The sequence below is a fragment of the Hypanus sabinus genome, chromosome X2 (genome assembly GCF_030144855.1).
Source record: "Hypanus sabinus isolate sHypSab1 chromosome X2, sHypSab1.hap1, whole genome shotgun sequence".
NCBI classification, from domain to species: Eukaryota; Metazoa; Chordata; class Chondrichthyes; order Myliobatiformes; family Dasyatidae; genus Hypanus; species Hypanus sabinus.
Genome location: NC_082739.1, coordinates 672,302 through 688,370, shown reverse-complemented (window position 1 = coordinate 688,370; position 16,069 = coordinate 672,302). Strand labels below are relative to the sequence as shown.

Genomic DNA, 16,069 nt, shown 5'->3' with positions numbered 1-16,069 from the left:
AGGAGATTTGGTTTGTCACCTGAAACCCTTGAAAACCTCTACAGATGTACCGTGGAGAACATTCTAACTGGCTGCATCATTGTCTGGCATGGGGAGTCTATTGCACAGGATCAAAGTAAGTAGCAGAAAGTTGTAAAATTAGTTAGCTCCATCACAGGTACTAGTCTCCATAGTATCCAAGACATCTTCAAGGAGTGATGCATCAGAAAAGTGACGTCTATCATTAAGGACCCCCACCACCCAAGACATGCCCTCTTCTCATTGTTACCATCAGGTAGGATGTACAGAAGCCTAAAGGCACACACTCAGTGACTTGGGTACAACCTCTTCCCCTCTGCCATCCAATTTTTAAATGGACATTGAGCCCATGAACACCAACTCACTACTTTTTAAAAAATAGTTTTCTGGTTTTGTACTACTTATTTTAATTTAACTATTTTATAGACAATCTTGTAATAGGCATAAAGTTAAGGATTACACATTTCTTTAATATTTTAAGCAAGATTACTTTTCTATTTCCACCTTTACAGTTTCAAAATAACAAAAAAGGAAAAGGGCACAAAGCAAAAGTTTGGGCACCCTGCATGGTCAGGACTTAGTAACACTCCCTTTGGCAAGTATCACATCTTGTAAACTCTTACTGTAGCCAGCTAAGTGTCTTTCAATTCTTGTTTGGGGGATTTTCACCCATTCTTCCTTGAAAAAGGCTTCCAGTTCTGTGAGATTCTTGGGCCACCTTGTATGTACTGCTCTTTTGAGGTCTATCCACAGATTTTCGATGATGTTTATGTTGGGGGACTGTGAGGGCCATGGCAAAACCTTCAGCTTGCACCTCTTGAGGTAATCTATTGTGGATTTTGAGGTGTATTTAGGATCATTATCCCATTATAGAAACCATCCTCTTTTCATCTTCAGCTTTTTGACAGACGGTGTGACATTTGCTTCCAGAATTTGCTGGTATTTAATTAAATTCATTCCTCCCTCTACCATTGAAATGTTCCCCGTGCCACTGGCTGCAACACAAGCCCAAAGCATGATCGATCCACCCCCGTGCTTGACAGTTGGAGAGGTGTTCTTTTCATGAAACTTGGCACCCTTTTTTCTCCAAACATACCTTTGCTCAGTGCAGCCAAAAAGTTCTATTTTAACTTCGTCAGTCCACAGGACTTGTTTCCAAAATGCATCAGGCTTGTTTAGATGTTCCTTTGCAAACTTCTGATGCTGAATTTTGTGGTGAGGACGCAGGAAAGATTTTTTTCTGATGACTCTTCCATGAAGGTCATATTTGTGCAGGTGTTGCTGCACAGTAGAACAGTGCATCACCACTCCAGAGTCTGCTAAATCTTCCTGAAGGTCTTTTGCAGTCAAACGGGGGTTTTGATTTGCCTTTCTAGTAATCCTGCGAGCAGTTCTCTCGGGAAGTTTTCTTGGTCTTCCAGACCTCAACTTGACCTTCACTGTTCCTGTTAACTGTCGTCTCTTAATTACATTACGAACTGAGGAAACAGCTACCTGAAAACGTTTGGCTATCTTCTTATAGCCTTCTCCTACTTTGTGGGCATCATTTATTTTAATTCTCAGAGTGCTAGGCAGCTGCTTAGAGGAGCCCATGGCTGCTGATTGTTGGGACAAGGTTTGAGGAGTCAGGGTATTTATAAAGCTTTGAAATTTCATCACCTGGCCTTTCCTCACGATGACTGTGAACAAGCCATAGCTCTAACAAGTTAATTAAGGTCTGAGACCTTGGTAAAAGTTATCTCTCAAATCTCTTGGGGTGCCCTAACTTTTGCATGGTGCTCTTTTCCTTATTTTCAATCTAAAATTGCACAAAACAAAAATAATACTCTAATCTTGCTTAAAATGTTGTAAAGAATGTTTCATCTTTAACTTTATGAATTTTGTAGATCAGTTCATCCTCTACTCACTTAACTATTCACAGTAACAGAAATTTTGATCAGGGGTGCCCAAAATGTGCATGCCACTGTATGTATATTTACTGTAATTCAGTTTTGTCCTATATGCATCATGTACTACATTGTACTGCTGTCACAAAGTTAACAAATTTTACGACATGCTGGTGATATTAAACCTGATTCTGACTTTGATTCTATCCAAATACTCATATATTCAGTCCATTAGAATTCCTTCCAATAACTTCCCCACTACTGATTTCAGGCTTACCGGCCTATAGTTTCCTGATTTAGAAACGTAGAAAACCTACAGCGCAATACAGGCCCTTTGGCCCACAAGGTTGTGCCGAACATGTCCCGACTTTAGAAATTACCTAGGGTTACCCATAGTCCTCTATTTTCCAAAGCTCCATGTACCTATCCAAAAGTCTCTTAAAAGACCCTATCGTATCCGCCTCCACCACCATTGCCAGCAGCCCATTCCATGCACTCACCACTCTCTGAGTAAAGATCTTACCCCTGATGTCTCCTCTGTACCTACTCCCCAGCACTTTAAACCTGTGTCCTCTTGAGGCAACTATTTCAGCCCTGGGAAAAAGCTTCTGACTATCCACACGATCAATGCCTCTCATCATCTTATACACCTCTATCAGGTCACCTGTCATCCTCTGTTATTCCAAGGAGAAAAGGTCGAGTTCACTCAACCTATTCTCATAAGACATGCTCCCCAATCCAGGCCACATCCTTGTAAATCTCCTCTGCACCCTTTCTATGTCTTCCATATCCTTCCTGTAGTGAGGCGACCAGAACTGAGCACAGTACTCCCAAGTGGGGTCTGACCAGGGTCCTATATAGCTGTAACATTACCTCTTGGCTCCTAAATTCAATTCCAAGATTGATGAAGGCCAATACACCGTATGCCTTCTTAATCACAGAGTCAACCTGCACAATAGCTTTGTGTGTCCTATGGACTCAGACCCCAAGATCCCTCTGATCCTCCACACTGCCAAGAGTCTTACCATTAATACTATAGTCTGCCATCATATTTGACCTAGCAAAATGAACCACCTCACACTTACCTGGGTTGAACTCTATCTGCCACTTCTCAGCCCAGTTTTGCATCCGATCAATGACAGCCCTCCACACTATTCTCAACACCCCCAACCATTGTGCCATCAGCAAATTTACTAACCCATCCCTTCACTTCCTCATCCAGGTCATTTATAAAAATCACAAAAAGTAGAGGTCCCAGAACAGATCCCTGAGGCACTCCACTGGAGACCGACCTCCATGCAGAATATGACCCATCTAGAACCACTCTTTGCCTTCTGTTGGCAAGCCAGTTCTGGATCCACAAAGCAATGTCCCCTTGGATCCCATGCCTCCTTACTTTCTCAATAAGCCTTGCATGGGGTATCTTATCAAATGCCTTGCTGAAATCCATATACACTACATCTACTGTTCTTTCTTCATCAATGTGTTTAGTCACACCCTCAAAAAATTCAATCAGGCTCGTAAGGCACGACCTGCCCTTTACGAAGCCATGCTGACTAGTTCTAATCATATTGTACCTCTCCAAATGTTCATAAATCTTGCCTCTCAGGATTGTCTCCATCAACTTACCAACCACTGAGGTAAGACTCACTGGTCTATAATTTCCTGGGCTATCTCTATTCCCTTTCTTGAATTAAGGAACAATATCTGCAACCCTCCAATCCTCCAGAACCTCTCCCATCCCCATTGATGATGCAAAGATCATCACCAGAGGCTCAGCAATCTCCTCCCTTGCCTCCCACAGCAGCCTGGGGTGCATTTTGTCTGGTCCAGGCGACTTATCCAACTTGATGCTTTCCAAAAGCTCCAGCACATCCTCTTTCTTAATATCTACATGCTCAAGCTTTTCAGTCTGCTGCAGGTCATCACTATGATCACTAAGATCCTTTTCCACAGTGAATACTGAAGTAAAGTATTCATTAAGAACCTCTGCTATTTCTTCTGGTTCCAAGTCCAAAGAAGAGACATATAAATTAGCAAAAAAAAAGCAGCACACCTGAGGACTGGGAGAAATTCAGAGACCAGCAGAGGAGGACAAAGGGCTTAATTAGGAAAGGGAAAAAAGATTATGAGAGAAAGCTGGCAGGGAACATAAAAACTGACTGTAAAAGCTTTTATAGATACATGAAAAGAAAAAGATGGGTCAAGACAAATGTAGGTCCTTTACAGTCAGAAACAGGTGAATTGATCATAGGGAACAAAGACATGGCAGACCAATTGAATAACTACTTTGGTTCTGTCTTCACTAAGGAGGACATAAGTAATCTTCCGGAAATAGTAAGGGACCGAGGGTCTAGTGAGATGGAGGAACTGAGGGAAATACATGTCAGTAAGGAAGTGGTGTTAAGGGATTAAAGGCAGATAAATCCCCAGAGCCAGATGATCAGCATCCCAGAGTGCTTAAGGAAGTAGCCCAAGAAATGGTGGATGCATTAGTGATAATTTTTCTAAACTCCTTAGATTCTGGATTAGTTCCTGAGGATTGGATGGTGGTTAATGTAACCCCACTTTTTAAAAACGGAAGGAGAGAGAAACCGGGGAATTATAGACCGGTGAGTCTGACATCAGTGGTGGGGAAAATGCTAGAGTCGGTTATCAAAGATGTGATAACAGCACATTTGGAAACAGGTGAAATCATCGGACAAAGTCAGCATGGATTTGTAAAAGGAAAATCATATCTGATGAATCTTTTAGAATTTTTTGAAGATGTAACTAGTAGAATGGATAGGGGAGAGCCAGTGAATGTGGTATATTTAGATTTTCAAAAGGCTTTTGACAAGGTCCCACACAGGAGATTAGTGTGCAAACTTAAAGCACACGGTATTGGGGGTATGGTATTGATGTGGATAGAGAATTGGTTGGCAGACAGGAAGCAAAGAGTGGGAGTAAACGGGACCTTTTCAGAATGGCAGGCAGTGACTAGTGGGGTACCGCAAGGCTCAGTGCTGGGACCCCAGTTGTTTACAGTATATATTAATGATTTAGACGAGGGAATTAAATGCAGCATCTCCAAGTTTGCAGATGACACGAAGCTGGGCAGCGGTGTTAGCTGTGAGGAGGATGCTCAGAGGATGCAGGGTGACTTGGATAGGTTAGGTGAGTGGGCAAATTCATGGCAGATGCAATTTAATGTGGATAAATGTGAGGTTATCCACTTTGGTTGCAAGAACAGGAAAACAGATTATTATCTGAATGGTGGCCGATTAGGAAAAGGGGAGGTGCAACGAGACCTGGGTGTCATTGTACACCAGTCATTGAAGGTGGGCATGCAGGTTCAGCAGGCGGTGAAAAAGGCAAATGGTATGTTGGCATTCATAGCAAAAGGATTTGAGTACAGGAGCAGGGAGGTTCTACTGCAGTTGTACAAGGCCTTGGTGAGACCGCACCTAGAGTATTGTGAGCAGTTTTGGTCCCCTAATCTGAGGAAAGACATTCTTGCCATGGAGGGAGTACAAAGAAGGTTCACCAGATTGATTCCTGGGATGGCAGGACTTTCATATGAAGAAAGACTGGATCGACTGGGCTTATACTTGCTGGAATTTAGAAGATTGAGGGGGGATCTTATTGAAGCGTTTAAAATTCTAAAGGGATTGGACAGGCTCAATGCAGGAAGATTGTTTCCGATGTTGGGGAAGTGCGGAACGAGGGGTCACAGTTTAAGGATAAAGGGAAAGCCTTTTAGGACCGAGATGAGGAAAAACTTCTTCACACAGAGAGTGGTGAATCTGTGGAATTCTCTGCTACAGGAAACAGTTGAGGCCGGTTCATTGGCTATACTTAAGAGGAAGTTAGATATGGCCCTTGTGGCTAAAGGGATCAGGGGGTATGGAGAGAAAGCAGGTACTGAGTTGGATGATCTGCCATGATCATACTGAATGGCGGTGCAGGCTCGAAGGGCCTACTCCTGCACCTATTTTCTATGTTTCTATGTTTCATACACACTTTCTCACTGTCACACTTGATAGGTCCTATTCTTTCATGTCTTATCCTCTTGCTCTTCACATACTTACAGAATGCCTTGTGGTTTTCCTTAATCCTGCCTGCCAAGGCCTTTACGTGGCCCCTTCTGGCTCTCCTAATTTCCTTCTTAAGCTCCTTCCTAGTAGCCTTATAATCTTCTAGATCTCTAACATTACCTAGCTCTCTGAACCTTTTGTAATCTTCTTGATTAGATTTATTGCAGCCTTCATACATCACGGTTCCCGTACCCTACCATAACTTCTCTGTATCATTGGAACATACCTATGCAGAACTCCACACAAATACCCCCTGGACATTTGCCACATTTCTTCTGTACTTTTCTCTGAGAACATCTGTTTCTAATTAAAGCCTTCAATTTCCTACCTGATAGCCTCATAATTCCCCTTACTCCAATTAAATGCTTTTCTAACTTGTCTGTTCCTATCTCTCTCCAATGCTATTGTAAAGGGGATAGAATTATGATCACTATCTGCAAAATGCTCTCCCAGTGAGAGATCTGACACCTGACCAGGTTCATTTCCCCATACCAAATCAAGTACAGTCTCTCCTCTTGTAGGTTTATCTACATGCTGTGTCAAGAAACCTTCCTGAACACACCTAATAAACTTCACCCCATCTGAACCCCTCACTCTAGGGAGATGCCAATCGATATTTGGGAAATTAAAATCTCCCATCATGACTACTCTGTTATTATTATACCTATCCAGGAACTGTTTCCTTATCTGCTCCTCAATATCCCTGTTACTATTAGGTGGCCTATAAAAAAACAGCCAGTAAAGTTATTAACCCCTTCCTGTTCCTAACCTCCACCCACAGAGACTCCGTAGACAATCCCTCCATGGCATCCGCCTTTTCTGCAGCTGTGACACTATCTCTGATTAACAATGCCCTGCCCCCACCTCTTCTGCTTCCCTCTCTGTCCTTTCTGAAACATCTAAAACCCAACACTTGAAGTAACCAATCCTGCCCCTGAGCCATCCAAGTCTCTGTAATGGCCACCACATCATAGCTCCAAGTACTGATCTACACCCTAAGCTCATCCGCTTTCTTTTTAGAGCCTTTCTTAAACAGCAGAGCTACATTGACTATCCTGAAATCCTCTGTCCTCTCACCTGTCGCTAAGGGTGATTTCAGTATCTCTGCTAGGGCCCCAGCAATTTCTGCACTTAACTTTCCCCAGGGTCCAAGGAAACATCCTGTCAGGCCCTGGGGATTTATCCACTCTAATTTGCCTCGACAGCAAACACCTCCTTCTCTGTAATCTGTATACAATCCATGAAGTTGGTGCCATTTTGCCTCACTTCTATAGACTCTGTATCCGTCTCCTGAGTGAATGCAGATGCACAAAAATACATTTAAGATCTCCCCCATCTCTTTTGGCTCCACACTTGGGGACATTTACTAGCTAATTCTTTTAGAAGAGCGTCAAAAGACCAGAAGACATAAGAATTAGACCACTTGACCCATCGAGTCTGCATCATTCCATCATGATTGATTAATTATCCTTCTCAACCCCATTCTCCTGCCCTTTCCCCCATAACCTTTGACAACCTGACTGATCAAGAATCTACCAACCTCTGTATTATATATACTTAGTGACCTGGCCTCCACAGCTGTCTGTGGCAATTGATTCCAAGGATTTACCACCTTCTGGCTAAATAAATTCATCCTCATCTTTGTTCTAAATGGGCATCCTTCTATTCTGAGGCTGTGCCCTCTGGTCCTCAACTCCCCTGGTACTGGAAACATCCTCTCCATGTTCACTTAATCTCAGCTTTTTGGGTTTCAATGAGATTAAGGAATAACATTTTGTGTTTACTCTTTCTCAGGTTGTCAAGCATGGGCACAGCGGGTAACAACTGAGAATCCGAATCTTGTGGTGAATGAGTTTGACAGTAAGTTTTTGAAAGTGATGGCATTTCATGCAGTGAAGTTTGCTTGTAGTGTATTTTCTTCATTGACATGGAGTGTGCCTGTCTTGCTATCTTTGTATTTCATTCCTCAGAGTTCAAAGTAAATTTATTGTCCAGGTACATACATGTCAGCTTATACAATCCTGAGATTCACTTCTGGGTATTCACAGTAGAACAAAGAAACATATTAGAACCTACACACAAAGACTGACAAACATCCAATGTGTAAAAGACAACAAGTTGAGCAAATAGAAAAAGAAAATCTAAATAATAATGATAGATACTGTAAGTAGGTAATAAATAATGTTGAGAACAGGAGTCATAATGTTGAAAGTGAGTCTGTAAGTTGTGGAATAAGCTGGGACCTTGGTGTTCTGTGTATATCTGTTCAGACAGTCTTGTACTTTCTAAGAAAAATTCAAATATTTGTCACAAAATATTGTGCTGCCCAATGTTAGAATTTAAACTGAAATAGTTATCAGTTGCTATGGCTGATTATAGTACTTGCTCTGAAATAGATTTAGTTTATTCTTTGTTCACAAGTGTATTTGCAAGAGAATTTCAGAGAGATCTAATGCTGAGATGATTATCTTTCAGGTATCGTGTTATCCTGTATTATACACCCCAGTCAAGTTGAGCATCGTATTGAATGGAAGAAGTTAAATGCTGGCACAGATTTTGTATATTTTAATAAACACATTACAGGTGTGTTCTGAAATCCCCCCCCCCCCCAACATATCCCAGATCAATAGGAATTTAAAGGTGCGCAAAATAATTTTATTTACTTTTTTATTTAGAGATACAGCACGGTAACAGTTCCTTCTGATTAAACAATTACATCCATGTGACCAGTGTACCTACCAACCGGATTGTGAATGTCTTTGGAATGTGAAAGGAAACCAAAGCAGCAGGAGGAAACCCACATGGTCATGGGGAGAACATACAAACTCCTTACAGACATAGTGAGAACTGAACATGGGTCGCTGGCGATGTAAAGCATTATATGAACTACTACGCTACTATGGCACCCCAAATTTTCTTATATGAACATAAATCAAAACACAAGTCCATGTCCTGCACCTAACCAAACTGTCTTTTATGATTTTTATATCTTGTGCACTGGTGTGCTAGCTTTACATACAGTGTGGAATTAGATAGAAAATAGAACATTACAGTGCAGTTTTAACCTAGATTCAATTTTATTTATCATGTGTACATCAAAACATAGAGTGAAATGTCTTATTTGCATTTACAACAAACACACTTGAGGGCTGCAAATGTCACAAAACATTCTGGCATCAACCTACTTTAAGATCAATCTAACCCTTCCCTCTCACATAGTCCTCCATTTTTCCTAGCATCCATTTGCCAATCAGAGACACTCTCCCAGAGGAAAAATCTGGCATCAGAAAGTATATTTCTGACTAAATCTACAAAGACTTTGCATTTCTGGCTTCTTCCCACTTCCTTTCCAGTCCTGATGAAGGATCTTGGCCTGAAACATCAACTCTTTATTTTTTTCCATAGATGCTTCCTGACCTGCAGGGTTCCTTAGACATTTCGTCTGTGTTACTCTGGATTTCTATTTTTTGATTTGCTAAAGCACATGTGCCATTGATACCAGTATTGGGGAAAAAGGGATCTGATCCTTTGGGAATAGGCTTCACATAAATCGGGCTGCGAACAAAGTTTCAGTGAATCAATCAACTAGTGCTGTGGAGAAAGTTTTATGGTGCAGTTCTTTCTTTGCTCATACTAGTATTTCTGCCCCGTGGATTTGGAGCAAAACGCATAAAATGCTGGTGGGACTCAGCAAATCAGGCAGCATCAGTGGAAATAAACAGTTGATGTTTCAGTCCAAGACCCTTCATCAGGACTAGAAAGGAAGGAGGAAGAAGCTGGAATAAGGTGGTGTGGGGGAGGGGAAGGAGTATAAACTGGCAGGTGATAGGTGAGACCAGCTGAGAGGGAAGGTAGGTGGGTGGGGGAAGAAAAGGTGAAGTGACAAGCTGGGAGGTAATAGTTGGAAAATGTAAAGGGCTGAAGAAGAAGGAATCTTATAGGAGAGGACAATGGACCATGGGAGAAAGGGAAGTAGGAAGGGAACCAGAGGGAGGTCATAGGCCTCTGACGGTGGTGTCTGAAAAGAGGATGCTGTCCAAGTTGCATGCCATCTTGGACAATGACTCCCATCCACTCCATAATGTACTGGTTAGGCACAGGAGTACATTCAGCCAGAGACTCATTCCATCGAGATGCAACACTGAGCGTCATAGAAAGTCATTCCTGCCTGTGGCCATCAAACTTTACAACTCCTCCCTTGGAGTGTCAGACACCCTGATCCAATAGGCTGATCCTGGACTTACTTCCACTTGGCATGATTAACTTATTATTATTTAATTATTTATGGTTTTATATTGCTATATTTCTACACTATTCTTGGTTGGTGTGACTGTAACGGAACCCAATTTCCCTTGGGATCAATAAAGTATGTCTGTCTGTCTGTCTGTATATCAAAGAGTTAGAAGATGGAGTAGATAGCTTCGTTGTCTTCGTGGCAACAGAGGAGGCCATGGACTGACATACCAGAATGGGAATAGGGATTGGAATTAAAATGGTTGGCTACCTTGAAATTCTGTCTGTTGTGGACAGAGCAAAAAAGCTCTACGTTGGGTCTCACCGACACAGAGGAGGCTGCACGGGGGACACCGGATATAGTAGATGACCCCAACAGACTTGCAGGTGAAATGTCTGTTTGGGTTTGGGACTGTTTGGGGCCCTGGATGGAAGTGAGAGGAGGAGGTATAGGAGCAGGTGGAGCACATCTACCACTTGCAGGGAGAAGCGCCAGGAGGGAGATCAGTGGTGAGGGACAACGGACGATTAAACCTATTTCTCTATACCTATCTCTCACACCTATCTGTGAGCCACACAATCAATTCTTTCTTTCTCCCTAGGCCTCCTGTCCCATGATCCGTTCCTTTCTCCAGCTCTGTATCCCTTTTGCCAATCACCTTTCCGGCTCTCAGCTTCACTCCACCCACTTCAGTCTCCTATCATTTCGCATTTCCCCCTCCCCCTCCTACTTTCAAATCCCTTACTATCTTTCCTTTCGGTTAGTCCTGACGAAGGGTCTCGGCCTGAAACGTCGACAGTGCTTCTCCCTGTAGATGCTGCCTGGCCTGCTGCATTCCACCAGCATTTTGTGTGTGTTGCATCAATTCTCTGACCTTATTTTACCTTGTAGTTGAGAGGTTACACAGGAACATGTGAATTAGGTGTGGGAGTAGCCCATTGTTCTCTTGAGCTCTCCATCATCTGATAAGATTACAGCTGACCTGATTTAGCCGGTGAAGTGACATATAGAAAGTTAAGGAGGAAAGGAAAAATGATAATGCAGGATAACAAAATAAGTAATGATAATTTGAATAAATCAGGAAAGGGATGTATACACAAACATGAAGATAAATCTCAAATTGGAATTGGAACAGAGAAAACTGATGTAAAGGCAGTATTCAAAAGGGATGAATTAATGGCAGTTATTGTAATGCTTTACAGTGATGACTGTATGAGCGGGGTTCAACTCCTGCTGCTGCCTGTACAGAGTTTCTCCTCATGACCGTATGGGTTTCCTCTGGGTGCTCCAGTTTCCTTCCACATTCGAAAGATGTAAGTTAAGGTTAGTAAGTTGTAGGCATGCTCTATTATGCCAGAAACATGGTGACACTTGCAGGCTGACTTCTGCACAATGCTCGGTGATTTGATTTGACGCAAACAACATGATACAGTCTGTGTTGACATACTGTATATGACAAATAGTCATTCCCAAGGCATGGCTACAGTGATCAAGATTGGGAATTATATATTCTAAGATGCCTTAATGTTTAGACAGGCAAATGGAAATGGGGTAGGGTATTCCCTCCCATCTGATTCCTTCTTCTTTAGCCCTTTACCTCTTCCACCTATCACCTCGCAGCTTCTTAATTCATACCAACTCATCTACCCCTTCCAGCTTGTACACCTTCCCTTTCCCCACTTTCTTATTCTGGCTTCTGTCCCCTTACTTTTTAGTTCTGATGAAGGGTCTTGGCCTGAAACATCAACTGTTTATTAATTTCCATAAATGCTGCCTGACGTACTGAGTTCTTCCAGTATTTTGTGTATGTTGCACTGGATTTCCAGCATCTGCAGAATGTGCAGGATGCTTTGTGCTGAAGGAGCATTAAACATCATGTCAGGAGAGTGAAATTCTCTTGGATTCTCCTGGACACTCTCTCTCCTGGAGGTTTTCTGTGTGAATAAAAGACTTCTATATTTTCCAGTTACAGCTTCTGTGTGGCTCAGTTTTAGTCACAACTCACCTAATTATTGATGCTTTCTATCAGTGACTTGGTAGAGGTGCTTCATAAAGCCAAGTTACATTTTGTTCAATTTCTTTTCTGTTTTCAGGAGATCTGACAAATCGAGCAGAGCTCCAGGGAGACTCCTCTATAAAAATATTCAATGTGACCCGTAAGGACACTGCTGTCTACCGCTGCGAAGTTGCATTTGTTGAAACAGGTCACCTGGATGAAGTTTCTGTTAATCTGACAGTACAGGGTAATTGTTGAAACTTATGACTGTGGATAATCAAATTATTTCAGTATTGCTTGCATGTACTTTGATTGTTTGTTTTTACTCTCATGTTCCACAAAAACAAAATTTATAAGGATGTTGTTGGAATTTGAGGACCTGAATTATAAGGACTTTATTCCCTGGAGTATAGGAGAATGAGAGAAGATTGAACAGAGGTATACAAAATTATGAGGAGTAAATGCAAGCATCTCTTCCGAGGTTGGGTGAGATAACTAGAAGTCATGGGTTAAGGATGAAAGGTGAAATGTTTAAGGGGAACATAAGGGGAAACTTCTCTCAGAGCATGCAATGAGCTGCTAGTGGAAATGGTGTATGCATGTACAATTGCAACATTTAAATAGAAATTTGGATAGGTACATAGATGGGAAGGGTATGGAGGGTTATCATTCAGGTGCAGGTCAAGGGTACTTGGCAGAATAGCAGTTTGGCCTAGATTAGATGGGCAGAATGGCCTATTTCTGTGCTGTAGTGTGTCTTATGACTCTAGGAGAAAAATACAGGGGGAAAAACTTTAAAGTCTAATCAATCAAAACCATAGTAACTTGAAAGGAAGCTCTAAAATATCATTCAGAATGTCTAGAAGTCATAAGGATAGTTTCCTGGGACTGTCCAAGTGGCTGAGAACCTCATAGATGAGACTTTTACTGAGGTGGCCGCACCTGCAATACAGGCTTCAGATACATGGGTGCCCATCAGGAAAAGTAAAGGGAGTAGGCAGTTAGTGCAGGGTTCCTCTGTGGTCATTCTCCTCACTAACAGGTAAACCCACTTGGATGCTGTTGAAAGAGATGTTCTTTCAGGGGCTTGCAGCAGTTGTCAGGTCTTTGGGACTATAAACGGCTCAGAGGCTCAAAGTGGAAGGGTGTACAGTTCTAAGTAAATTTATGATCAAAGTATATCAGCAGTTGGGAGGCGGTACCTCAGTAGATGGAAGGCCCTGTGGAAGAACTAAGTTCAGGCTGTTGCTTACCTCGATGCTGATGGAGGATATTTTCAGAATTCCTAGACATTTGTGATCACTAGTGTGGATTGCAGTTTATATTGGACTCCTTCAGATTTTCTGTGTTTTCTTTCTTGTTGTCAGTTGTGGGTGAGCGATATGTCATTTTATTTGGGTGTGGGAGGGATTTGGATTTTGATGTTATTGTCACTTTTTTTTTGCGTGGGAAGAACTTGGTTAGGGATTTGATATTTTAGCTGCTGTGTGCATGTCTGGGTGGGTGATCTGTTAGTTTTTGGGCAAGGGAGAGGTTAGGGGTTTGGGGTTTGATGTTTTAGCTGCTGTGTCTGGGTGGGAAATGTGTTACTTTTTGGGCGAGGGAGCGGTTGGGAGTTTGAGGTTTGATGTTTTAGCTGTGGGATTTCCCATTCAAGGGCATAGATGTTTCCATACACTAAGGTTCTACATAGGGATTTGAGTGCCAAGTTGAGGGGCAGGACCTCCAGGGTTGTGATCTCTGGATTGTTACCTGTGCCATGTGCTAGTGAGGCCAGAACTAGGAAGATTATACAGTTTAATATGTGGCTAAGGAATTGGTGTAGGAGGGAGGGCATAAGATTTTTAGATCACTGGGCTCTCTTCCAGGGAAGGTGGGACCTGTACAGAAGGGATGGTTTGCCCTTGAACTGGAGGGGAACTAATATCCTAGTGGGAAGGTTTGCTAGTACTGCACGGTGGGGTTTAAGCTGGAGTTGCAAGGGAATGGGAACCAGAGCACCAGAACAATTAGTGGAGAGGTTGTGGAGGCAGCTGTTTGTAAGACCTCAGACAAAGTTAGGAATCGAAAGATTGAGCATGGTGCGACTAGTGTTTTGGGGTACATATATTTCAATGCAATAAGTATAGTGGATGAGCTCAGGGCATGGATCAACACCTGGAATTATGACATGGTAGCTGTTAGTGAGATTTGGTTGCAGGAGGGGCAGGCAGCTCAGTATGGGCTGCCAGCAACAGTGTTGGAGGCGGATATGATAGGGTCTTTAAGAGGCTTTTAGATAGGTACATGGAGCTTAGTAAAATAGAGGGCTATAGGTAAGCCTAGTAACTTCTAAGGTAGGGACATGTTCGGCACAACTTTGTGGGCCGAAGGACCTGTATTGTGCTGTAGGTTTTCTATGTTTCTAATATTTTGGGGTTCCATTGTTTAGACACGACAGAGCAGGAGGGATTAAAGGAGCAGGGGTAGCGTTACAAGTCAGGAAAAATGTCATGACAGACTGGAGAACCTGACTAGTGAGGCAATATGAGAGGAACTGACAAATAGGAAAGGTATGACCACTTTAATGGAGCTATATTACAGACCACCCAACAGTCCGTGAGACTTAGAAGAACAAATTTGTAAGGAGATCGCAGACTGTTGCAAGAAACATGAGGTTGTTATAGGAGGTGATTTTAACTTTCCACATATTGACTGATGCTCTAATGCAGTAAAAGGACCTGCTGGGATAAACTTTGTCAAATATGTTCAGGAAAGTTTTCTTGATCAGTACATAGAAGTCCCAATGAGAGAGCATGCAATACTGAATCTGCTATTAGGGAATGATACAGGGCAGGTGACAGAAGTTTGTGTAGGGGAGCACTGCCAAGGTTTTTATGTGCCTGTCAGAATAAAAGGTAAAGATAACAAGTGTAGGGAACCTTGGTTTTCAAGAGATATTGAGGTCCTGGTTAAGAGAAAAAAGGGAGGTGCATAGCAGGTAAAGGAACAAATGAGGTGCTTATGGAGTACAAGAAATGCAAGAGAAAACTTAAGAAAGAAATCAGGCAGGCTGAAAGAAGGTATGAGGTTGCTCCAGCAGACAAGGTGAAGGAGAATCCCAAGAGATTCTGCAGATATGTTAAGAGCAAAAGGATTGCTAGGGACAGACTTAGTCCTCTGGAAGACCAGAATTGTAATCCATGTGTGGAGCCAAAATAGATGGGGGGGATCTTAAATTAATTCTTTGCATCTGTACTTACTTGGGAGATAGAATCAAAATCAGGTTTTTTGGTACCGGCATGTGACGTGAAATTTGTTAACTTAGCAGCAGCAGTTCAATGCAATACATAATATAGCAGAGAGGAAAAAATAATAATAATAAATAAAATAAAACATAATAAATAAACCAGTAAATCAATTACATATATTGAATAGATTATTATAAAAATGTGCAAAAACAGAGTACTGTATATTAAAAAGTGAGGTAGTGTCCAAAGCTTCATCGTCCATTTAGGAATTGGATGGCAGAGGGGTTGAAGCTGTTCCTGAATTGCTGAGTGTGTGCCTTCAGGCTTCTGTACCTCCAGGTAACAGTGAGAAAAGGTCATGCCCTGGGTGCTGGAGGTCTTTAATAATGGACTCTGTCTTTCTGAGACACCGCTTCCTAAAGATGTCCTGGGTACTTTGTAGGCTAGTGCCCAAGATGGAGCTGACTAGATTTACAACCTTTTGCAGCTTCTTTCGGTCCTGTGCAGTAGCTCCTCCATGCCAGACAGTGATGCAGCCTGTCAGAATGCTCTCCACAGTACAACTACAGAAGTTTTTGAGCGTATTTATTGACATGCCAGATCGCAAAGTATATACGCTGTCTTGCCTT

The 16,069-nt window shown here is 42.2% G+C and overlaps 1 protein-coding gene across 2 annotated transcripts in view; it reads left to right on the top strand.

The window, feature by feature from the left end:
* The window catches only part of jam3b (junctional adhesion molecule 3b), a 149,749-nt gene that overhangs the window by 95,521 nt on the left and 38,159 nt on the right, over positions 1–16,069 (top strand). Inside the window, exons 2-4 of one of the 2 annotated variants that reach the window (XM_059956773.1) lie at positions 7,775–7,840; positions 8,456–8,563; positions 12,308–12,457. In XM_059956773.1, the coding sequence (XP_059812756.1) occupies positions 7,775–7,840; positions 8,456–8,563; positions 12,308–12,457 (324 nt within the window). The remainder of the gene's footprint in view (positions 1–7,774; positions 7,841–8,455; positions 8,564–12,307; positions 12,458–16,069) is intronic. The other variant, XM_059956774.1, reaches the window with a different exon arrangement.